Source organism: Hemiscyllium ocellatum, chromosome 25 (genome assembly GCF_020745735.1).
Source record: "Hemiscyllium ocellatum isolate sHemOce1 chromosome 25, sHemOce1.pat.X.cur, whole genome shotgun sequence".
Taxonomy (NCBI): domain Eukaryota; kingdom Metazoa; phylum Chordata; class Chondrichthyes; order Orectolobiformes; family Hemiscylliidae; genus Hemiscyllium; species Hemiscyllium ocellatum.
In genome coordinates this window covers 8,948,976-8,975,836 of record NC_083425.1, presented here as the reverse complement: position 1 = coordinate 8,975,836, position 26,861 = coordinate 8,948,976, and the positions used below count along the sequence as shown (strand labels likewise).

General features: G+C 41.3%; 1 protein-coding gene across 14 annotated transcripts in view; it reads right to left on the bottom strand.

The window, feature by feature from the left end:
- bptf (bromodomain PHD finger transcription factor) overlaps nt 1-26,861 on the bottom strand; it is a 152,647-nt gene that overhangs the window by 109,841 nt on the left and 15,945 nt on the right. For all 14 annotated transcript variants that reach the window (XM_060844739.1, XM_060844746.1, XM_060844740.1 and 11 more), the window contains exon 3: nt 7,005-7,228. In XM_060844739.1, coding sequence (XP_060700722.1) covers nt 7,005-7,228 — 224 coding nt within the window. The remainder of the gene's footprint in view (nt 1-7,004; nt 7,229-26,861) is intronic.

The window sequence follows — 26,861 nt, the reverse complement described above, 5'->3', positions numbered from 1 at the left end:
GTTGGTGGGATTGTGAGCTACCAGGGTCCGAGTAGTCTGGCAGTCATTTCCGAGATGTCTTTGACATAGGGATGAGTGGCTAGGGTTTCTGGACATGTTCTGTCTGTTTGTTTGGGTTTGTTGCTAAGAAATCGTGGACTGTGTTCTTTGGGTATCCATTCCTTTTGAATACACAGTAAAGGTGATTTTCCTTTGCTATAAAGTGATAGATATGCCAAAAGGAGTAAACTGTCCCAATGCCTCATAAATGTTATTCACGTTAACTATAACTTTTTAGTAACACTTTGAAGCATTTGGTCGTAAACAGACCTAATTGTAGATTGTTTTTGTTTTGGGGAGGGACATGTGGTTTAGAGAAAAAAGTTTTTTTTTAAAAAAGTAGTTCCTCTGTGCCGCAGTGTGTGTTGGCTCGTTGAAATAATGCTCTGATGCAGCTAAGTTTGTGGATGTTGGAGTGATTGCTTCTGAAGTTCAATATTTGGCCTGTATGGGTTGTTTTTCTGAAAATGCTGGTTTGAAGTTCTCCATTGGCTGTTCACTCTACTGTGACATCTAGGAATGGCAGTTTGTTGTTCTTTTCCTCCTCTTCAGTGAATTTGATTCCAGTAAGGGTATTATTGATGGTCTTGAAGATTTCCTCTAATTTGTCTCATTCAGTGATGATAAAGGTGTCATCCACATAGTGGAGCCAAAGTTTGGGTTGGATGGTTGGCAGAGTTGTTTGTTTAAGTCTCTGCATTACTGCCCCTGCTAAGAACCCTGATATCGGAGATCTCATGGGTGTTTTGTTGGTTTGTCTGTAGGTTTTATTGTTCAAGGTGAAGTGGGTGGTAAGGCATAGGTCCACTAGTTTGTTGAAGTTAGTGGTGTTTGGTGATTGTGTCTTTGGGTCTCCTAATAGTGTAGTCAGTGTTTCCTTGGCCAGGTTAATGTTGATTGATGTAAACAGGGTTGTTACAAAGGAGACCATTATTTCATCCTCTTCTTATTGTTTTTGATGGTCTTCAGGAATTCTTAGATGGAGCGGATGGAGTGGCGTGAGTCTTCTACTAAGCGTTTTAGTCTTTCATGTAGCTCCTTGGCCAATATGTAAGTTGGTGTTCCAGGCAGTGAGACTATGGGTCTGAGGGGGGCTCCTGGTTTGTGAATTTTAGGCAATCCATAGAAGCGTGGTATGTTGGATTCGTCTGGTTTCATTTTTTGGAAGTCGGTCTTATTTGTTTCTCCAGATTTCCGAAGTTTTTTTGAGTAGGGCTGTGATTTGGTTCTCTAGTTGTGGGGTCAGGTCTATTGCCACTTGTTGTTAAGTGTTGGTATCTGTACGTAGTGAGTTTGCTTTTTCAAAGTAGTCTCTTCGATTTAGAATGACTGTCAAGCTTCCTTTTGTCTGCAGGTAGGATAACAATGTTTTTACCTTTTTTTAGTCTTTCCAGTGCTTTCCTTTGTGTGTGGAGTGTTTCCCCTTCCTTTATTCTGCTGAATGTTGGTGCGACTATCTGTCTGATGGTTTCCTGGGTTTCTTCTGAGTGTTGGTTGTCTTTTAGTGTTGTTTCTAATGCTGCTAAGAAATCTATCTTGTTCACATCCTGGTAGTTAATTTAATCCTCTTATTAAAATGGCTTTTTCAGTGTGAAGGGTCGGTCAGTTAAGTCTTTTATCCATGCTTCTGTGTTGTCAGTTTTTTTCATTTTCTGTGTTTGTCACTGTCTAATATCTATGGCTTGTTGTACTGTGTCCATCCATTCATGGTTTGTTGCATAAGTGAGTAAAGACTTTTGGTGCAAAATGTCCCGGTTGTATTGACACCTTCCTTCGCCTTGCTGATGCAGAATTATCGGCCAGATTGGATTTATTCAGCTTTTTGGAAGGATAAAATATGTCTGGGCAACTTACCACGTTAGGTAGGGATCAGTCTTGCAACTGTGCTGCTGCAGCACATCTCGCTCTGAAATGTAAGCCTTCAATACGACAACTGGGATGCTAAGACTCAGCGTTTATGCCATTCAATGCTTTTGTAAGTTAACTGCCTTTTGGCTCTTGTGGTACAGAGGCCGAGGCAATATCCCTATCCTTAGACCAGGTTCAAGTCCCACCAGTAAAGTCCCACATGTAAAAACAGGTTGATTAGAAAAATAGATTCAACAGCTTTTACAGCCTCAATTTGGCAAAACATTTCCTTCAAAGCTTGACCAATGTAGTCACACTGAGCCAGTATGAAACTCAAACTCCACTTCCAGTGATGAATACGTTGTTTCATTTCTTCACCCTGTATTCATTCCAAGTGGTATTCAACATCATGAAACACTGATTCAGCTGAAAGAGGGCTGTTATTGATAATCAGCAAGGGCTTTCCCTGCTGTGCTTGACATGATACCATGAAACTTCAAGGGGTCTGAAACCATTTTGAGGACTCCTAGAGGCAGGCATTACCAAGATACACTGTTGTGCCACTACTTCGACTGGGTCTGAGCTGTCAGTGAAATAGGACATGACCACAATGGAGAGAATATGAGACACTGACTTCAATATGATTTAGTGAATGTGTATCCAGCTACGACTCAAACAGTCTATGGACAGCTATTCTAATTTTGGCATAAGTTCCCATGTTCAGTGGGGAGAATGTTACAGTATCAAAGAAGAGCAGGTGCCATTTCTGATGCCTCGGTTAACACTAGGTCATCTATGCGGTTTTTCAGTTACTTAGTTTGAATCCACCCAAATTGGCAAAATGAAATTCCCAATTTGTTTGTAATTTAGAGTGAACTTTTAAATAGTAAGCAGTGAATAAATTTTCTCTCTCAGGGACTTCAAAGATGGGTGCTGTAGGAAATAATTACAACTATATAGCAACAGGGGGAGCTGTTGATACTTTCTTTTAGGAACTTCTTTCAGTAGTCTAGAGAGATTTACATTATTCACCTATTTCTATATATTAACTCAGTGACTATAAAGTGATAGATATGCCAAAAGGAGTAAACTGTCCCAATGCCTCATAAATGTTATTCACGTTAACTATAACTTCTTAGTAACACTTTGAAGCATTTGGTCGTAAACAGACCTAATTGTAGATTGTTTTTGTTTTGGGGAGGGACATGTGGTTTAGAGAAAAAAGTTTTTTTTTAAAAAGTGTTAATATATTAAAGCCATTGTTTAACAAACTGATCTACTTTGAGTGTTGTTATCATGAATATGGCTGCAACATGCTTTGTTAAAATGAGTCCCCCAATGATTTGTATCTCTATAGGAAATTGTAGGTAGTATACATATGTAAGCTGCAAATGTGTTGCTGGTCAAAGCACAGCAGGCCAGGCAGCATCTCAGGAATAGAGAATTCGACGTTTCGAGCATAAGCCCTTCATCAGGAATAAGAGAGAGAGAGCCAAGCAGGCTAAGATAAAAGGTAGGGAGGAGGGACTAGGGGGAGGGGCGATGGAGGTGGGATAGGTGGAAGGAGGTCAAGGTGAGAGTGATAGGCCGGAGTGGGGTGGGGGCGGAGAGGTCAGGAAGAGGATTGCAGGTTAGGAGGGCGGTGCTGAGTTGAGGGAACCGACTGAGACAAGGTGGGGGGAGGGGAAATGAGGAAACTGGAGAAATCTGAATTCATACCTTGTGGTTGGAGGGTTCCCAGGCGGAAGATGAGGCGCTCCTCCTCCAGCTGTCGTGTAGTTGTGTTCTGCCGGTGGAGGAGTCCAAGGACCTGCATGTCCTCGGTGGAGTGGGAGGGAGAGTTAAAGTGTTGAGCCACGGGGTGATTGGGTTGGTTGGTTCGGGCGGCCCGGAGGTGTTCTCTGAAGCGTTCCGCAAGTAAGCGGCCCGCAAGTAAGCGGCCTGTCTCACCAATATAGAGGAGGCCACATCGGGTGCAGCGGATGCAATAGATGATGTGTGTGGAGGTACAGGTGAACTTGTGGCAGATATGGAAGGATCCCTTGGGGCCTTGGAGGGAAGTGAGTGTGGAGGTGTGGGCGCAAGTTTTACATTTCCTGCGGTTGCAGGGGAAGGTGCCGGGGGTGGAGGTTGGGTTGGTGGGGGGTGTGGATCTGACGAGGGAGTCACGAAGGGAGTGGTCCTTGCGGAACGCTGATAGGGGAGGGGAGGGAAATATATCCTTGGTGGTGGGGTCCGTTTGGAGGTGGCGGAAATGGCGGCGGATGATACGTTGTATGCGGAGGTTGGTGGGGTGATAGGTGAGAACCAGTGGGGTTCTGTCTTGGTGGCGGTTGGAGGAGCGGGGCTCAAGGGCGGAGGAGCGGGAAGTTCACCTGTACCTCCACACACATCATCTATTGCATCCGCTGCACCCGATGTGGCCTCCTCTATATTGGTGAGACAGGCCGCTTACTTGCGGAACGCTTCAGAGAACACCTCCGGGCCGCCCGAACCAACCAACCCAATCACCCCGTGGCTCAACACTTTAACTCTCCCTCCCACTCCACCGAGGACATGCAGGCCCTTGGACTCCTCCACCGGCAGAACACAACGACACGACGGCTGGAGGAGGAGCGCCTCATCTTCCGCCTGGGAACCCTCCAACCACAAGGTATGAATTCAGATTTCTCCAGTTTCCTCATTTCCCCTCCCCCCACCTTGTCTCAGTCGGTTCCCTCAACTCAGCACCGCCCTCCTAACCTGCAATCCTCTTCCTGACCTCTCCGCCCCCACCCCACTCCGGCCTATCACCCTCACCTTGACCTCCTTCCACCTATCCCACCTCCATCGCCCCTCCCTCAAGTCCCTCCTCCCTACCTTTTATCTTAGCCTGCTTGGCTCTCTCTCGCTTATTCCTGATGAAGGGCTTATGCTCGAAACGTCGAATTCTCTATTCCTGAGATGCTGCCTGGCCTGCTGTGCTTTGACCAGCAACACATTTGCAGCTGTGATCTCCAGCATCTGCAGACCTCATTTTTTACTCGAAAGAGTATACATATGTACACTGCTTAAGTGCAATGGAAGGAATGCATCAGCAGAAAACAAAAATTAGTGAATAATTAAGGTTTCATTGATTACTTTTATTAATCCTCATACTCACGCAAACCCTTCCCACAGTGATTTCCCTCGCCATCATGGCTTGATAAGCTCTTTACCACACCAGTTAAGTATAGCACATGACATCATAACTATTGAAATCCCAATTGTGCTACATTTAATCTCTGCCAAGACTAATCTGCATGCAGTAGCATTAGTGCCACAACAGGCAAACCAAGTTAAGATTGCTAATGACAAATAATTCAAATAACCAAAATCAAAATGAGTTGGCAGCAAAGCTGGATGTATACTAACAAGCTGCACTACTGAAGGGGGATATGGGTTCTCACCTTAACCTTCCTCAAAGGATGGTTCCCAGGTAGAGAATCAATGGCAGGATAGTGTAATTTCAGGATGGGGACTGTGGAGAGAAGTACCAAAATAGGTGCTGACTGAGTAGTTAAGTGATTTTGTCAAGAAGAAACAAGAGAAAAAGGAATAGAAAATCCAACTCAAGTCTTACTGAACCTGGCATCAAAGGCCTGAAGGGATCTTTTACATATTTTCTCAATAATTGGAATGCTACTTGGAATAGGGGGGAAAAAAATCAGATTTGAGTAAGATTAAACAAACAATCCACTTCAAAGAGTAAAAAGTGAGGTCTGCAGATGCTGGAGATCAGAGCTGAAAATGTGTTGCTGGTTAAAGCACAGCAGGCCAGGCAGCATCCAAGGAACAGGAAACTCGACGTTTCGGGCCAGAGCCCTTCATCAGGGCTTCAAAGTGCAAGATATCAGTGCAAAATAAACTCACATTTGTGCCTATAAATGTCTGCCATTGTTTTGTAAGCATGGACGAAAACTATGGTATTTGCCATACAATTTAATTCTTCATTATCTATCAAAAGTAGATCTAAAAGTGATCATTTCCAGCAATCAAACTATGCAGGATATTTTATTATTTATACACAGACAGATCTAGTAAACCTTGCTGACTAAATCAAGAGTTGCAGAATATTTAAAGAAGAAACAAGCAACACAAAACTATCAACAACCCCAATATGCTTATTGCATTTCAGGGACTTTGCATATGAAATGAGAACATTCTGAACATCTCAGTTTCATCTCAAAAAGGCTAATATTTCAAGCCACATTGATGAAGTATGTCCAGTTGAAACAGTTGCCATGGTTCAGAGTTGATGGCTAACACCAACTCTTGCTTAGCTTGTGAATTTCAAGATATTGACACACTGAACAGTTTGATAGCAGAAACAACAACCATTCAATACCAATTAAACTGCAGCTGAGAATAAATTCAACAACTTCAGTAGCCAAAATTATTTTTTCTTATGAAGACATGGCAAAAATTGATCTTATTAAAATATTTAGTCGCACACAGCAATACGAATCAAGGATCGAAACAACTTTTATTTCCTCAAACATGGATAATGTAATTGAACAACTCCCAAAATATTTTGCTGTAACTGAATACATGACAAATTAAAAAGGATGCATAGTTGATCAGCTTCCACACTGAATCCAGAGGTCATCTATTAACTGATTGCAATAGCTAATGATCATCTTTTAGATCACTGCTATAATTCAGCAAAAAATCAATTTAATATAACAAATAATTGCTCGGTAGCACAGAGGTTAAACATGGTTAAAAGAGACAAGAAATTATTGTTTTTTTTTAATCATGCACTCATCAGGACTAGGGTGCAAGAAACTGACTTGAACTTAATTTATACGCTTGAAAAGAGGGTGCTGTTTGGTTGGACCATCATTGGTTGCATCGCCACACCAATTTTGTGTCTGCTCAAGACTTAATATCCTGATCTACACTAACACAATCTACAATAGACAAAATTTGCCAGTATGCCATTCGGTTGTCCCCAGTGTCCAACAGGTCTGCATTTAACAAGTGAACAAAGCATCCTGTATTTATTCTGTAATGGATATGACAGAAGAGCATCAACTGACAATTTTAAATCCAAGAAACAGACGTACATCAGCAATCTTCAAATCAACTTCACTTACCATTAGCTGCACTAAGACAAGATTTATTATTGCCACGAACTTTATTCGTCAATTCTTCTGTAATGTCCATATGCCGATGAATTTCATCACGCATTTCTTCCAGTATTCTGCACAGGTCATATTCCCAGTATTCTTTGTCCAAAGATTCAATTAGTTCAGCCAACTGTACCTTTGAACTGTAATACCATACTTTCTTATCCTTTTCATCTTCTTTATCTTCTTCACTGAAAGAAAAATACATTAAATTAAATCAAGAAGAGAGTACCATGGCATCCAGGCTGAAGTTGCTCCAAAAAGATGATTTGGCTACATTAGGACAGGATGAAGCCACAGCCTCAAGTCACACGATCATATTAGTTTTCCTCCCCAAAATGCGTAAAGTTGAATAAACGCATAAATATTTAAAGTATAAAAAGTTTTAAAAAGTATAAAAAGTGATTTCTTGGATCATGATCACAGTTATTTCAACTTCAGTAACATAATCAAAACAGGAATCATTGGTAATGATCAGCAGGTAGAGTAGCATTTGTGGCGAAAGAACGCCAACATTCCATGTTGTTGACCTTTTGTGTGAACTGTTCTGACGCAGAGTCACCTACCTGAAACCTGAAATCTCTCTCAACAGATGCAGCTGGGCTAGTTTTTATTTACATTTCCAGCATCTGAATATTTTGTTTTGGTACAGCTACTTAATCACTTGCTTGAGCCCTTTGACCAGAAGGCAAAAGAGAAGTCTGCGCATTCAGCCTACTGAGTCTGCTCCACCATTCAAAGATATTATAGCTGATCTCAATCCTGACCCCTACTTGCCTGCCTTTTCCTTAGATGATAAATTTCTCAACTTGAACATGGCCAATCATCCAGCCTCTATAGCACTTCAATGGCAAAGACTTGCACAGATTAATAAACTTAAGAAATTCCTCCTCATCTCTTTCTTACATGGATGACCTCTTATCCTGAAGCTATACCCTCTGGTCCTGGATTCAAGGAAACAACCAGTCTGCATCTACTGAGTCAAATCCTTTATGTTTTAATAAGGTCACCTCTCAAGCTTCTACACTCTGATGTGTAGAAGTTCATTATCCTCAACCTTTTCTCCTAAGAAAATCCCTCCATTTTCTGAATCTCTAGATTGCCTGCAATGACAGCAAACCTTTCTTTAGGTAAGGGGATCAAAACTGTTAGCAGTATTCTTAGTGTGATCTGACCAGTACCTTGTACAGTGATAGGAAGACTTCCTTATTTTGACATTCCATTTCATTTGAAATATATGGCAACATTCGTCTTCCTTATTACCTACCGAATTTGGATGCTTACGTTTTGTAAATTTATGCACGATCATTCCCAAACATCTCTGTGCAGTAACTTTCCACAATCTTTCTCCATTTAAATATTCAGTCCCGCTATTCTTCCAGCCAAAACATTTAACCTCTCATTGATAATCAAACTTACAATTTGTTTATATCCTTTTGCAGACTGTGTTTCATCCTCACTACCTGGACTTGATCGATTTGTGTATCATCTGCAAACTTGGCTATTGTACATTCACTGACCTGATCCAAATCATTCATATAAATATTTTAAATAATTGCAGTCTGAGAATTGATCCCCGAACATTCTAATAGATATAGTCTATCATCATGAAAATACTCCCCTTAGCCCTAATCTCGGCTTCTATTAGAGAATTCTCCATCCACGCTACAACGCTATCCCCAACACCATGGGTTCTTATCTTTTGTAAGTAGCCTAACTTAAATAGCATCTTATCAAATGCCTTCTGGAAATCCAAACATATACATCCCTTTATCTATTCTGCTTGTTACACAGTCTCAAAGAATTATAGAGTCAGAGATATTTGTCAAGCATGTGCCCTTCATGAAGTCATGCAGACTGGTGGATTATTTTACAAGTTTCCAAATGTTATTACATCTTGCATAATAGACTAATATTTTCCCAACAACAGATGTTAAGATAATTGGCTACAGTTACACTTTTTATAAATACCAAGCTTTACGGAGCCTTCCAAGACTACTTAAAGAAAGACTGGAGATGCTAGTGGCTGTCAAGCACGCATATGTTCAGTGAGAACACAATTAGGTTCAGCTAACAACTTAAAAGGTTTTTAACCTCTAATTAATATAAATAGGTATAGAAAACCGCATAAATGAAAAAAGCCCAGCTTTGAGTTTAAAGTAGTAACCTCCAAAGATACATTGTTGAACTTGTTAAACACAGAATTGTTTCCTAAATTTAGTCTTTTTGCTGAGACCCAGGCATATGCATCCAAATAAAAGCAGTTTCAGTCAATGTGACAAAGTCAAATAAAGTTTCTTTTTAAGTTGTGGACTTTGGAGAAATAGTGTGTAAAAAGTGCAGTCTTTTATCAAATAAGGTTCTTTTAAGCTCAATAGGAATAATATTGAAGTACATTAGGTTAATGTATTTTTTCACCAACTTATGCATTGCAATGCTGGACAAAAGTCCCATATGCCCTCCTGCAACCTCAGTACCTCTGTGACAAGTGAACCTGATTGTGGAAGAGTGGTCCGAAGCCATAATCTTGGTAGTAGTGGAGCATGCATCCTTTTACTGATGTGCTAGGATTCCTTACTTACAGAAAATTCTGAACGCAGTTATTGAAAAAAAACTTGACTGAACTCCACAAGGTCAGACACACTAAGTAAAATCTTTCACTGAATATTGAACAGAATTTTACAGTAATGAGAATGCCAGAAAATGCAAACCACAGGTAACAGGAATTTCCTTGGGTTTCTTCACAACTTGAAATATCTCCCATAATTCTGGCATAAACTCTAGCCGTGCATAAATAAGGATTCGGTCGGTTCAACTGTAGCCAAAGAGGAGAACCTGAGGGTAATTGTGACAGATTTTCAGCAATTCTTTATGTGTTATATATTCACTTGTGAATGCTGAAGGTCTCACCCACATAGGACACACACACACAGACACACACACAGACACACACGTCAACATTGTTGGTGTCACACTAAGAACTGAAACCCTAAGATAAAAATCATGAAACAATTGCAAATCTTTTGCGGTCCAAAAAAAAAAGCCCTCTTCAGGTTTGAAAAATGAGATAATGCCCATGTCATGAAACCTCATCCATAAGTTCGCCATGGCATTGCTCTATCCCTCCAACTGTTTTATCTCCACATCCCAGCTCTTCTCTTTCTTTGCAACTTGACCAATGCCAATTACGATGCATTCCACCTCTCCTGTCCATTAGGAGTATAGGTTCATAAGTTTTCTCCCAACACTCCTCCTCCATGCTATTTAATTTCTCTAGCTCTAAAAGCCTTCCTGAAATCTCTTCAACCTGACCTAAAATTGTTTAACTTCCCATGAAAGACCTTCAAACAGCTATACTGTGAACAGATGCATGTCTGCTGGATGCAAATGCTTCACGATGGAAAACAAGAATTTTTCTAAAAGACTGATTTTGTTTAAATTGTCCAGTCTGATGCATACCGATAACAATCCTCAATGAATTCCCAAGAGCAATGTGTTGCGCAAATCTGCAATCTGGTATTAAGCACAGACTAGATATACTGAAATTGCAAAGGAACAATAGCATTTCACAGAATGAAAACACAAATTTGCGGTCGCTTGTATTGCCAGTGCCTTTACTTGTTACATAGCTTTGAAATAGTTTTAAGATCACAGTCTCAACGTAACAGTAAAAGTTGCACAACATGTCATGCATGAACGTCTGATGATATTCTACACCTGGAGTTAAAATGTCTATTGCATTAACACAAAATTTACATGCAAGATAAAATTACATTTTAAGTTATGATACAAAAGTCAATAAGCTGATAAGCCTACCAAATACCACCCATGTTTAAAGGTTGCACTATTGAAGGATGTGCTAGAGTGAATGTAACATCTTTAAATATGTTACTTGATTCACATTATGCTCATTATATACAATGAATGCTTTTCTTATCTCCTTAGTTCAACTTACCACAATATCCACCTAAGTTTTATGATGCTCATGCCTGGGAAATTCAGTGGCAACAGACTTTGAGGTAACTGCACTAAGTAATGCAAATATAATTTGGTTGTTTCCATGTTTTACTTACAGGTGTCGAAACTTCATGGGTAAGATGTTAGATTGGGTGCTACAACATTTTGAATGCATTCTGTGCTTTTGTAGAAAAATGTCTTAAGATGTTCAAATTTTGTGAGAAGATTTGTAGCTCGGGTGTTCGTTGTTGTGGTTCTGTTCGCCGAGCTGGCATTCATCCACAGATTCAATCAATAAGCACATCGACGTGGACCCAATATACTGGCCACTGCAGCGGACAGCTGGAACTGACAACCGGAAGCGGCAAATACAAATCACTATAAATGCCAGAGGAAACATCACAGCAGCGCTTCACAGGAGGTTCCCAAGCACTGAGGATGTCACCTAGGAATGAAACGTCTGCAACACAAGTTCCCAGCTCGGCAAACAGAACCACAACAACTGTCGCAAGGTTTGTAGCTCAGGTTGAGGTTTAGGGTGTAGGTTTGCTCGCTGAGCTCGAGGTTTGATATCCAGATGTTTCATTACCTGGCTAGGTAACATCATCCAAGTGAAGCAAAGCTGTTGTCTCCTGCTTTCTATTTATATCTTTCTCCTGGATGGCATTCCTGGGGATTGTGGTGATGTCATTTCTGTTTGTTTTCTGAGGGGTTGATAGATGGCATCTAGATCTATGTGCTTGTTTATGGCGTTGTGGTTGGAGTGCTAGGCCTCTAGGAATTCTCTGGCATGTCTTTGCTTAGCCTGTCCCAGGATGGATGTGTTGTCCCAGTCGAAATGATGGCTTTTTTTTCCATCCGTGTGTAGGACTATGAGGGAGAGGGGGTCGTGTCTTTTTGTGGCTAGCTGGTGTTCATGTATCCTGGTGGCTAACTTTCTTCTTATTTGTCCTACGTAGTGTTTGTGGCAGTCCTTGCATGGAATTTTATAGATGACGTTGGTTTTGTCCATGGGTTGTACTGGGTCTTAAGTTTGTTAATTTTTGCTTGGGAGTGTTGGTGGGTTTGTGTGCTACTAGGATTCCGAGGGGTCTCAGTAATCTGGCTGTCATTTCTGAAACTTCTTTGATATATGGTAAGGTGATTAGGGTTTCTGGCTGTGTTTTGTCTGCTTGTCGTGGTTTGTTCTTGAGGAATCTGCGCACTGTGTTTTTAAGTATCCGTTCTTCTTGAATATGTCGTATAGATGGTTCTCCTCTGTTTTTCGAAGTTTGTCTGTGCTGCAGTGTGTGGTGGCTCGTTGGAATAGTGTTCTGATACAGCTTCGTTTGTGTGTGTTGGGATGGTTGCTGGTGTAGTTGAGAATTTGGTCAGTGTTTGTCGGTTTTCTGTATATGCAGGTTTGTAATTCTCCCTTGACCTTTCTTTATACTGTGACGTCCAGAAATGTGAGTTTGTTGTCAGTTTCTTCCTCCTTGGTGAACGTTATGCCTGCGAAAGTGATGTTGATGATGTTAAATGTCTCTTCTATTTTGTTTCATATTGTGATGACAAAGGTGTCATCTACGTAGCGAACCCAGATTTCTGGTTTGATGATTGGTAGGGCTGTTTGTTCTAGCCTTTGCATTACCGCTTCTGCTACGAATCCTGATAGCGGAGATCCCATGGGCGTGGCATTGGTTTGTTTGCAGACTATGTTGTTGAAAGTGAAGTGGGTGGTGAGGCACAGGTCCACTAGCTAGTGAAAAGAAACCATCATTTCGACTGGGACAACACATCTATCCTGGGACAGGCTAAGCAAAGCCATGCCAGAGGATTCCTAGAGGCCTGGCACTCTAATCCATAAAAAAGCACATAGATCTAGATGCCATCTATCAACCCCTCAGAAAATAAACAGGAAATGACATCACCACAAACCCCAGGAATCCCAGCCAGGAGAAAGATGTAAATAGAAAGCAGGAGACAACAACTTCGCTTCACTTGGAGGTCTCCACTGGTGATGTTACCTAGCCAGGTAATGAAACATCTGGATATCAAACCTACAGCTCAGCGAGCAAACCTACACCCTACACAACAACTGTCTTAAGATGTTTCAGAGCTACAAGGAAGATAGCGGACACAGTCAAAGTTGGAGACATTGGCATTGGGGGACTGGTAGTTGTAGTTTGGTCAAGGAGGTGAATTTCAAGAAGGATCTCGCACTGCACAGAGTAATAGAATCTCTACTGCGCAGGTAGAGGCTTTTACGCCTATCAAGTCTGCATGGACCCTCCAAACAGTATCCCACCCAGAACCACCACCAATACTACCACCCTATTCTAATATTCAAATGACTGAAGGAATGAAATTAAGAGCAAGAAAAGCCAAAATCGGTCCATTAGATCATTTAACATATAAATGCAGTAGCTACTTTGCATAAAGCAACATCCCATAAAACAAATGTTCACAATTGATCGATTTGACTAAGGAAGGATTGTTGAAAAGATATGACCATTACAAAGCCTATTTTTTGGTGGAAAAGATGCATTATTTAAAAACCTAAAATTACAGTGATATCTACTTCGGTCAAATAACTTGGCAGCGCTCATCAATCAAACTAATAGTCGAAGAATCACCACTTACCCTATGTGCAAGTCTACGGTTAAGACAGTGTATGAAAAGTAACAATCAAATCTTCAAAAAGGAAGAAAATTTACATTTATTTTCTTTAAAGAACAACCTTGGATTTTTAGCTTTTAGTGAACCAATGCAAAAATGCTTTAATATTTGTTAAAAAGTTACATTTATTTGGGATGAAGGAAAAAACAAAAGGTAAGACTTTCTCCCCATTCACTCCCAAATAATGTCTTAATTTTGGATACAATTCCTCCAATACTGCAGTTTCAAAGTACTTTCCCTAAGAGACCAATGAGAACATGTATAGGGTATAAACAGGCAAGGAAAGAGTTAAGTTGTGAGTTTTGCGATTCAAGAAGTTCAGCTGAGCATCACTCAGATCAGATAAGAACTGACAATTAACAATGGGCAAGGGTAATGGGTTAACAAGGTGGAAAAGCATTCATTATGTAGAGCCATTTAATAAGTGGAGGTAGTGTTAAGTATATAACATCAAAAGTCTGGTTGAAGATTTGTAGCTTGGGTGTCCGTTGTTGTGGTTCTGTTCGCCGAGCTGGAAGTTTTTGCTGCAAACGATTCGTTCCCTGGCTAGGGAACATCATCAGTGCTATTGGAGCCTCCTGTGAAGCGCTGCTTTGATGTTTCACAAACGAAGCTGCATCAGGACACTATTCAAAAGAGCCACAACACACTGCAGTACACCAGAACTGCGAAAAGAGGAAGAGGAACACCTATACAAGGTATTCGCCAAAAACGGATACCCACGCAACTTTATCACCAGATGCCTAAGAGATAGACCACGGAATGAGGACATGCCACAACCAAAAGGACTAGCCACACTACCATACGTCAGGAGCGTCTCAGAACTGACGGCCAGACTACTGCGACCCTTAGGACTCATAACAGCACACAAGCCAACTTCCACGCTCAGACAACTCACTAGAACAAAGGACCCAATAGCCAGCACGAGCCAAACCAACGTAGTTTACAAAATACCATGCAAGGACTGCACAAAACACTATATAGGACAAACAGGAAGACAGCTAACAATCCGCATCCATGAACATCAGCTAGCCACAAAACGACACGACCAGCTATCCCTAGTAGCCATACACTCAGACAACCAGGAACATGAATTTGACTGGGAAAACACTACCATCATAGGACAAGCCAGACAGAGAACAGCCAGGGAATTCCTAGAGGCATGGCATTCATCCACAAACTCCATTAACAGACACATGGACCTGGACCCCATATACAAACCACTACAGCTGAAACTGACACCCGGAAGCGGCAAGAACAAACCACTATAAATACCGGAAGAAACATCAAAGCAGCGCTTCACAGGACGCTCCAATAGCACTGATGATGTTCCCTAGCCAGGGAACGAAACGTTTGCAGCAAAAACTTCCAGCTCGGCGAACAGAACCACAACGTATGTAACATCAGTTAACAAGGTGACATGTATTAATTATGTGAAGCTAGGTATTCATTGTCTAACAGAAGATAGCTTAATCTTTACTGTTGATTGTAACAATCTATTGCCTTATCTGGATGCTCCTCCCTGTAAAATGACTATATATTCATTGAAAAACTGCTGTTCCAGAGAAGACCATGAACTCTTGTCTCTGTGCAGATGGGCGATCGTTCTCTCTTGCTCCAGGACTCTGAATAAAGATGGAGGTGGTAAAACTATACAGTGTCACTGAGCATTTTGCTTTGACTTTGGTGGTGGTGGGGGAAATCGACACCAGTACAGACACGGTGGCCCCAACAAACATCAGCTGAGGCCAATGAACTGTGGTAAGCAGTCAAAACCTCTATTTGTATTTGCAAGTCAGGAGCAGAAAACTTTCCCATTCTGTATCCTCAAAACACCCTAATCACTTATCACACCTGCTCAAGAATCACTACCTCACAAAAATAATTAATCCCAAGAATTGGGATAACCACCTCAACCTATTCTACTTTATGCACCAGTGTCAAATGATTCTCACATGAAGGTGTACAGTAACTGGGATCACAGATCAACAGTGCAGCAATAATCATTTTTGAAAGAAGTACTCCAATACATGCAGTCTTTTGTTCATTTTTCTTACACCATTGCTTTCATAAATAATAAATGGAAAAGAATTTTAAGCATGACCAAAGATGAAAAATAGAAACAAAACAACCAACAGTTAACTTACATTTAAGTTTGAAATCAATTGCAATGTGATGCAGTGGTAGTGTTTCTAATTTTGGCTCAAATCCCATCTGCTCCAGGCATGTGCTGGAACATGTCTGAGCAGGTTGATGAAAAGTATCCAAGATCAATTGCAAACATCTTGATTAAGTGCAGCAAAATGTTGATAGTTCATTACTCAAATACACAAAATATCTCGTTTTCTCTACTTAGTTTGATGTCTTGGCACTCTCGACTCCAAGTCTGAAATATTAAATCAAAGCTCCATTTTCCAATCAAGTAGATGTAAAAAGTTCCAAGATACATTCAAATAAGAATGCATGAATACTCTTGGTCACTCTTCAAATTAGATCACACAACAAAAAACAAACACTGGTTGAGAAGTCGTGATTTGTGAATTCCAGAGGATATGGAACAGAGCAATATAGATTTAACTTTTGCCTCGCAAAATGACTGAAGAGCAGAAGAATAATGTAAGCTATTCAGCTCCATAGCCCATTCTGCTAATTAATGCAACCAGTGATCAACATCTAATTCCCTTACAGATTACACATCATCAATCTCAGTTTTGACACTTTGAATTAACTCAATTTTTTTGTGGAAAGTATTCTGGATAATCAATAAATCCTATGAGAAGATATGCTCACTCACATCACCCTTAGAGCAGCGCAGTTCTAATTTTAAGTACTTTTACATCAACCTTATTCAAAATGTGTCACATGTGCCTGGGGCAGTTGGGACTTTAACCAAGACCTTCTAGCCCAGGGGCACAGATGACATTATCACTACGCCACAAAATTCCTCTCCAGTTTTGAAGTTATACTTCTTAGTGTTTGACCCTAGCCAAAAGCATTCATTCCTCTATAGATTCTCAAAAACCAAAAAAACTAGAGATGCTGGAAATCAGAAACAATAACAAAAATTGCTGGAAAATCTCAGCAGTCCTGGCAGCATTGTGAAAAGAAATCAGCGTTAATGTTTTTAGTCCAGTGACTCTTCTTCAGGACTTCTTCCACTTATTATACGAACTCGACAATTTTCAATTACAGCCGCCCCTTAATCTTCCAATCGAGGGATGCAAGTCCAGCACGAGAAAGAACCTAACCCTTTTAGCATTAGCACTGTTCTGGGATATTCCAAGGAACCTGTACTGCACTCCTAACTGAAATGTATATGTAAATGTACTAGGACCCAGTAAATGCAGTATTCCAAATAGAATTTAACTAGATTGTTGAGCTATTTTAAGAGATGATCTTAAAATTTATATTATAAATCATATGATTAATAATTAAATGTATATATTTTTAAGAAATAGCATCTCATCTCAGTGCTTAATGTACCATGGTACTACTCGTAGTGAATGTGACACCTAGAGGATGGAAGTCCAAATTTCACCATGCCAAGGTGTGAAATTAAACTCCATAATCACCTCATCAGCCAGCTCAAAAAAATTACCATGCAATTTATAGGATTGCCATAAAAATGCATACAAGTTTATTATTATTATTAAAGGAAGGGAACCAACCATGAGCCATCTATCCTGTCCTACACTTTATCTCTAGCCGACACATATAATGTTGGCAATTGGGAAAGAAGCCATGTGACTGAAAGATAAACAAATAATAGTTTGTGTCATCTTACAGAAACCTAGAGAGAGCATCTAAAGTTAGGAATTACTTTTAGTACTTTTGGAACAGAAGCAGAGAGGAACATCAATAAGTTTGACTTCTCTATCATTTGTTAATTCATAATAGTGAGTGGAGAATATATCTTATGGAATAATCTTTATCCTAGTGCACATTGTTGGATGAGGGTTTCATAGAATCCCTGTAGTATGCAAACAGGTAGTTTGGCCCAACAAGCCCACACCAACCCTTTGAAGAGTATCCCACCCAGACCTATTCCTCTCCCCTGACTAATGCACCTAACCTAATCATCCCTGAATACTTCAGGCAATTTCATATGGCCAATTCACCTAACCTGCACATCTTTGAATTATGGGAGGAAACTGGAGTACCCGGAGGAAGCCCACGCAGGCACAGAAAAAATGTGCAAACTCCACACAGTCGCCCGCGACTGCAATTGAAACTGTGTCCTCGGTGCTGTGAGGCAAGTGTTTGCACGTAGGCATGAATTTTCAAAACACTTGAATAGGTTACTTAATGGAGCTGGTGGGCAAATCTTGGACTGGCTAAAAAATAACTTACGTTACTGTATGGAATTACAAACCATGGAATTCTGCTGGCAATGGTGTCAGGATGTTGTGCTCAACAACCTTAACTTGTTAACGAATTTTGAGATGATTTGTGGCTCATGTTGAGGATCTGAATGCAAGTTTGCTCGCTGAGCTGGAAGGTTCGTTTTCGTGAAGCAAACTTGCATCCTTAATAACTTGTATGTGTATTCAGAAAGTGTCCACAAACTTGTAGGATAATAAAGATCTTAGTGTGAAAAATAAACTATAATTAGATCTAGATTCAATGCAGTAGAATAGACCTGGATTTGTCAAGTGTCATTTCGAACCATCAATATTTGCAAGGCATGAAGATAGGGCTAACACCAAGTATGCATTTTATATGAAGGGTGGCAGATCAAAGACTGGTGAGCAGAGAAAAAATAACCAAGTGTTATTATAAACAAATCACTAAAATTGCAATGCCAGTGTCACAAGATGAAACTAAATAAAGTATTGAGATGTATTGTTATGACAAACAAACCAGTATAAAATAAAAGGCACGACAGTAAATTATCCTTCTACATGACTTCAGTTTTAACCTTGTCTGGAATACTGTGCCAATTCTGGTTCCCTCAAATGATGGCTGGTCTGGAGTTACTGAAAAACATTCAGAGAAAGCACACATCGATACCAATCTAAATATCCTTAGTTATTACACTACGATCTATTTGTTAAAATCCAAGAATAAAGATAAGCCATCAAGATAATCAAGGAACTAGACTGTCAGTGCAGAAAACTACTAAAGTTAGATTGTTTTTGGAGGCGCTGGGGGGGAAAAATCAGAGAACGCATGTATAGGTCATGCAAAGTAGAACTGTTGTGTCAAGTGTTTTCATTTTTATGAAGATCATTTTTTCTTTAGAAAAAGTCATTACTTTGAGGACCAAGCTTCGAATCACTGCAAGTCATATATAAAAGAAAAGAGCTGGATGAGTGCATGAATATCACTGTCAGAAGAGCCTCAGAGATACACAGTATGGAAATAGACCCTTCAGTCCAACTCGTCCATGCTGACCAGATTTACTATATAAATCTAGTTCCATTTGCCAGCATTTGGCCCATACTCTTCTAAACCCTTCCTATTCATATATCCATCCAGATGCCTCTAAAATGTTCCAATTGTACTAGCCTCCAACACTTCCTCTGGCAGCTCATTCCATACACATCCCACCCTCTGCGTGAAAAGGTTGCCCCTTAGATCTCTTTTATATCTTTCCTTTCTCACCCTAAACTTAATCCCTCTAGTTTTGAACTCACCCACCCCAAGGGAAAAGACCTTGACTATTCATCCTATTTATGCCCCTCATGATTTTATAAGGACACCCATCAGCTGCTAACGCTCTAGGATAGATAGCGCCAGTCTATTCAGCCTCTCCCTGTAGCTCAAACCCTCCACCTGGCAACATCTTTGTAAATCTTTTCTGAACCCTTTCAAGTTTCACAACATCCTTCCTTAAGCAGGGAGACCAGAATTGCACACAGTATTCCAGTAGTGGCCAAACCAAATGTCCTGGTCTGTCATAACATCACCTCCCAACCCCTGTACGTGTTACTTTATGATAATGCATATTTTGTTCATGCAAATTTACTGTAATGCAATTGACGAATTGGAGGCACATTTTCTAAAATGCGAACTTTTAAACATGTCTTGGCTATAACACAATTACATCACCAACATTTAAGCTGGTTCCTTTAACGCAGGGTTGGACAAGAACGCAACTATCAAATTATACGAGAACTACCTGTACTCAATGCCAATAAAGGAAAGCATATCAAATGCCGCCTTCACTACTCTATCTACCTGTGACTTCACTTTCAAGGAAGTATCAACCTACAATCTAAAGGTCTCTTTTTTTCAACAACACTCCCAGGTCCTTACTATTAAGTATATATGGCATGCCCTGATTTGACTTTCTAAAACACACATTTATCTAAACTAAACTCCATCTACCACTCCTCAGCCCATCTGAACAAGATCCCATTATACTCTGAGATAACCTTTTTGGTCATCTACAAACTTATTAACCATACTTCTTGTACTCGCATCCAAATCATTTACACAATGCTAGAAAGCAGTGAACCCAGCATCGATCCTTGTGGCACACCACTGGCCACAGCGTCCAGTCTGTGCAATCCTCCACCATCACCCTCTGTGTTCTACCATCAAGCCAGTTTTGTTTACAAATAGCTAGTTCTGCCCCTATTCAGTGTTATGTAACCTTGCTAACCAGTCTACCATGAGGAACCTTGTTGATTGCTTTATGAAGTCCACATAAAGCATGACCACTGCTCTGCCCTCAACAATCCTCTTTATTACTACTACAATCAAGTATGCGAGACACCATTTTCTATGCACAAAATCATGCTGATTTTGTAGCTATGCCTAATCAATCCTTGCCTTTCGAAATATATCTAAATCCTATCCATTCAGGATTCCCCCCGACACTTTGCCAAGCATCAAAGTTAGGCTAACTGATCTACAGGTCCCTTGCTTTTCTTTATTATGTTTCTGAAATAGTAGCACCACGTTAGCCAATCTCCAGTCTTCCAACACCTCACTTGTGACTATCAATGATACAAATATCTCAGCACAGGGCCCAACAATCTCTTTCCAAGCTTCCGACAGAGTTCTAGGATACACCTGATCAAGACCATGGGATATCTCTATCATTATGCGGTTTTTGACATTTAACAACTCATCCTCTGGAATATGGACATTTTTCAAGATGTCACTATTTATTTCACCATCTTCTCCATCTTCCATATCCTTATCCACAGTAAACACTGCTGCAAAATACTAGTTCAGTATCTCCCCCATCTCCTACGGTTCCACACACAGATGTGTGCCCTATTCTCTCCCCAGTTACCCTTTTGTCCTTAATGTACTTATAAACTGCCTTTTGGATTCTCCTTAACCCTATTTGCCAAAGCTATCTCACATCCCCTTTTTGACCACCTGATTTCTCTCAAGTATACTCCGACTGCTTTTACACTGAGTCATAGAGATGTACAGCATGGAAACAGACCCTTCGGTCCAACCCATCTATGCCTACCAGAAAACCCAACCCAATCTAGTCCCACCTGCCAGCACCCAGCCCATATCCCTCCAAACCCTTTCTATTCATATACCCAACCAAATGCCTCTTAAATATTGCAATTGTACCAGCCTCCACCACTTCCTCCTGCAGCTCATTCCATACACATACCACCGTGTGAGAAAAGGTTGCCCCTTAGGTCTCTTTTATATCTTCCCTTTCTCACCCTAAACCCATACCCTCTAGTTCTGGACTCCCCGACCACTGGGAAAAGACTTTGCCTATTTATCCTATCCATGCCCCATAATTTTGAAAACCTCTATAAAAGGTCTCCCCTCAGCCTCCGACGCTCCAGGGAAAACAGCCCCAGCTTGTTCAGCCTCTCCCTACAGCTCAAATCCTCCAACCCTGGCAACATCCTTGTAAATCTTTTCTGAACCCTTTCAAGTTTCACAACATCTTTCCGAGAGGAAGGAGACCAGAATTGCACGCAATATTCCAACAGTGACCTAACCAATGTACTATACAGCTGCAACATGACCTCCCAACTTCAGTACTCAATACTCTGCCCAATAAAGGAAAGCATACTAAACGCCTTCTTCACTCTCCGACCTACCTGCAACTACACTTTCAAGGAGCTATGAACCTGCACTCCAAGGTCTCTTTGTTCAGCAACACTCCCTCAAACCTTACCATTAAGTGTCTAAGTCCTGCTAAGATTTGCTTTCCCAAAATGCAGCACTTCGCATTTATCTGAATTAAACTCCATCTGCCACTTCTCAGACCCATTGGCCCATCTGGTCAAGATTCGGTTGTAATCGGAGGTAATCCTCTTCACTGTCCACTACAGCTCTAATTTTGGTGTCATCTGCAAACTTCATAACTCTACCTCTTATGCTCGCATCCAAAATCACTTCTTATGTACATGACAAAAAGTAGAGGACCTAGCACTGATCCTTGTACCACTCCACTGGTCACAGGCCTCCAGCCTGAAAAACAACTCTCCACCACCACCCTCTGTCTTCTACCTTTGAGCTAGTTCTGTATCCAAATGGCTAGTTCTCCCTGTATTCCATGAGATCTAACCTTGCTAATCAGTCTCCCACTGGGAACCTTGTCAAATGCCTTACTGAAGCCCATATAAATCACATCTACTGCTCTGCCCTCACCAATCCTCTTTATTACTTCCTCAAAAGATTCATTCAAGTTTGTGAGACATGATTTCCCACGCACAAAGCCATGTTGACTATCCCGAATCAGTCCTTGCCTTTCCAAATACATGTACATCCTGTCCCTCAGGATTCCCTCCAACAACTTGCCCACCACCGACGTCAGGCTCACCGGTCTATAGTTCCTGGCTTGTCTTTACTGCCCTTCTTAAACAGTGGCACCACGTTTGCCAACCTCCAGTTTTCCGGCACCTCACCTGTGACTATCAATGATACGAATATCTCAGCAAGAGTCCCAGCAATCGCTTGTCTGGCTTCCCACACAGTTCTCGGGTACACCTGATCAGGTCACGGGGATTTATCCACCTTTACCCGTTTCAATATATACAGCACTTCCTCCTCTGTAATATAGACATTTTGCAAGATGTCACCATCTATCTCCCTACAGTCTATATCTTCCATATTCTTTTCCACAGTAAATACTGATGCAAAAAATATTCACTTAGTATCTCCCCAATTTTCTGTGGTTCCACACAAAGGCCACCTTGCTGATCTTTGAGGGGCCCTATTCTCTCACTAGTTACCCTTTTGTCCTTAATATATTTGTAAAAACCCTTAATTCTATTTGCCAAAGCTATCTCATGTCCCCTTTTTTCCCCTCCTGATTTCCTTCTTAAAGTATATTCCTACTTCCTTTATACTTTTCTAAAGATTCACTCGATCTATCCTGTCTATAACTTATATATGCTTCCTTCTTTTTCTTAACCAAACCCTCAATTTCTTGAGTCATCCAACATTCCCTATACCTATCAGCCTTTCCTTTCACCCTAACAGGAATATACTTTCTCTGGATTCTCGTTATCTCATTTCTGAAGGCTTCCCATTTTCCAGCCGTCCCTTTACCTGTGAACATCTGCCTCCAATCAGCTTTATTGCCTAATACCATCAAAACTGGCCTTTCTCCAGTTTAGAATTTCAACTTTTAGATCTGGTCTATCCTTTTCCATCACTATTTTAAATCAAATAGAATTATGGTCGCTGGCCCCAAAGTTCTTCCCCACCGACACCTCAGTCACCTGCCCTGCCTTATTTCCCAAGAGTAGGTCAAGTTTTGCACCTTCTCTAGTAGGTACATCCACATACCGAATCAGAAAATTGTCTTCTACGCACTTAAATTCCTCTCCATCTAAACCTTTAACACTATGGCAGTCCCAGTCAATGTTTGGAAAGTTAAAATCCCCTACCATAACTACCCTATTCTTCTTACAAATAGCTGAGATCTCCTTACAAGTTTGTTTCTCAATTTCCCTCCGACTTTTGGGGGTCTATAATACAATCCCAATGAGGTGATCATCCCTTTCTTATTTCTCAGTTTCACCTAAATAACTTCCTTGGATATATTTCCGGGAATATCCTCCCTCAGCACAGCTGTAATGCTATCCCTAATCAAAAATGCCACTCCCCCTCCTCTCTTGCCTCCCTTTCTATCCTTCCTGTAGCATTTGTATCTTGGAACATTAAGCTCCCAGTCCTCCCCCTCCCTGTTGAAAATGTGTTGCTGGTCAAAGCACAGCAGGCCAGGCAGCATCTCAGGAATAGGGAATTCGACGTTTCGAGCATAAGCCCTTCATCAGGAATGAGAGAGAGTAGCCAAGCAGGCTAAGATAAAAGGTAGGGAGGAGGGACTTGAGGGAGGGGCGATGGAGGTGGGATAGGTGGGAGGTGGTCAAGGTGAGGGTGATAGGCCGGAGTGGGGTGGGGGCGGAGAGGTCAGTAAGGAGATTGCAGGTTAGGAGGGCGGTGCTGAGTTGAGGGAACCGACTGAGACAAGGTGGGGGGAGGGGAAATGAGGAAACTGGAGAAATCTGAATTCATACCTTGTGGTTGGAGGGTTCCCACCCCCTAGGTCATCTCCTCTGCACAGAAACTCTTGAGCCACGTTCTCAAACAGACTCGTTACCACAGCCACATCTCCTTCCTCAGCACCTGCCTAAGGAACCGACTGATCCCACACGGACTCCGAACGCCTGGGAACCCTCCAACCACAAGGTATGAATTCAGATTTCTCCAGTTTCCTCATTTCCCCTTCCCCCACCTTGTCTCAGTCGGTTCCCTCAACTCAGCACCGCCCTCCTAACCTGCAATCTCCTTACTGACCTCTCCGCCCCCACCCCACTCCGGCCTATCACCCTCACCTTGACCTCCTTCCACCTATCCCACCTCCATCGCCCCTCCTCCCTACCTTTTATCTTAGCCTGCTTGGCTACTCTCTCTCATTCCTGATGAAGGACTTATGCTCGAAACGTCGAATTCCCTATTCCTGAGATGCTGCCTGGCCTGCTGTGCTTTGACCAGCAACACATTTTCAGCTGTGATCTCCAGCATCTGCAGACATCATTTTTTACTCCCCCTCCCTGTGCCATGTTTCTGTAATTGCTATGATATCCCAGTCCCATGTTTATAACCATGCCCTGAGTTCACCTGCCTTCCCTGTTAGACTCCTTGCATCAAAATAAATGCAGTTTAATTTATTAGTCCTACCTTGTCCCTGCCTGTTTGACTCACTTCTGTTCTCAACTGTACCCACCTCAGATTAATCTCTTTCCTCACTATTTCCCTTGGTTCCCCCACCCCCACCTTACTAGTTTAAATCCTCCCAAGCATTTCTAGTAAATACCCCTGCCAAGATATTAGTCCCCTTCCAATTTAGGTGCAATCCGTCTTTCTTGTACAGGTCACTTCTACCCCAAAAGAGATTCCAATGATCCAAAAATGTGAACCCTTCTCCCATACACCAGTTCCTCAGCCATGAATTCATCTGCTCTATCTAGCTCGTAGCACTGGAGTAATCCAGATATTACTACCCTTGAGGACTTTTTTTTTTCAATTTGTACCTAACTCTTTGTAATCTCCCTTCAGAATCTCAACCTTTTCCCTCCTATATTGTTGGTTCCAATGTGGACCATGACCTCTTGCTGGCCCCTCTCCCCCGAGAACATTAGATTAGATTTTTTAGATTAGATTACTTATAGTGTGGAAACAGGCCCTTCGGCCCAATAAGTCCACACCGACCCGCCGAAGCGCAACCCACCCATTCCCTTACATTTACCCCTTTTACCTAAAAACCACATTTAGCATGGCCAATTCACCTGACCTGCACATCTTTGGACTGTGGGAGGAAACCAGAGCACCCGGAGAAAACCCACGCAGACACGGGGAGAATGTGCAAACACCACACAGTCAGTCGCCTGAGTCGGGAATTGAACCAGGGTCTCTGGCACTCTAAGGCAGCAGTGCTAACCACTGTGCCACCATGCCGCCCTTTCTGCACCCTTTCAGAGACATCCTTGATCCTGGCACCACGGAAACAACACCATTCTGCTTTTTCTTTGCTGGCCACAGAAACGTCTGTCTGTTTCTCGGACTACAGAATCCCTAACACAATTGATCTCTTGGAAGCTGAGGGAATCACTCAATTTTTGATGCCCCGTGTTTCCTTTTTACACTGAAATTACAGCTAATAAAAACGGTAGGAAAATTTTGGATGATGCATTTCCTGGTGATGTTTAGTTAGCCATTCAGAAGCTTAGGAATTTTGTAGATATGCTGTCTCTTTAACTGGCTTAGAGATTTTACTGTTTTAGATGTTTCTTCCAGAAGATTTTACTGCTATGGCAGGGATAAGTGTTGAGGATCATTATTCCCAGTTGCAACATGATAATAAGGAATAGGCTTGATTCATCAGTTGGCTGTTTCCTGTTTTTCCTTCTCATAAGTTTGTAAATAAAACCATCCAGCTTTGAAACTGCTGCATGGATGCAATTAAAGAGTGAAATATTTGCATACTTAATTACAAATGTAAATTGGTCATTGGTCATGACCATGGGAAAACTGACCAGGCAAGTTTGGACTTGTCGATAGGAAATGTACACAACTGCTTCTGTGCACATACACATTTGATATACAAGTAATACACTTACAGCAGTCATAAAGTTTTTAATAAATTTACTACTGTTACCACCAGATCTGACAGCAGTTCCTCATATTAAATAATGTCATTGTGGTTTTCAACCAAATTAGTACCGACAGCAAGTGCTGATAGATCAACTGCTGAGGTAGGTTCAACGTACTAGGGTCTGATCCTAGCTTTGTATGATAATGAGACAATTTAACGGGTCAGCAGAGATCGGGAATGGAACTATGGACATATTTGCTCTTTGGTAGGAGAACAATGAAGCTAACTGACGTTGCAGCTAAACTAATGAACTCAGCACTGATCAAAGACCAAACCTAAATAACCTAAGCCTCCAATAGCTCTATTCATTGTGCGAATGGTTTACCTTAGGCCCCAACCCTAAATACATAAGAACATTTATGGGAATTATTTCTGACCCAAAGAGTACCACAGATACTGGCACAAAGGTTGACTTCTGAAGTCTCCTAAAAGTATTTCAAAATGGATCGACTTTCATAGGACAGTAAAGAATGTGAACCAGTCATGCTTGTGTGTGCTATTTTGAAACTTTGGGAATAAATGCAACACCAAGATAACCAGTGATGCCAAGGCCAAATTTCCTCTCAAAGGCAGTTGGAGGAAGGCTAAAATTTAATTGGGACACTGCAGAC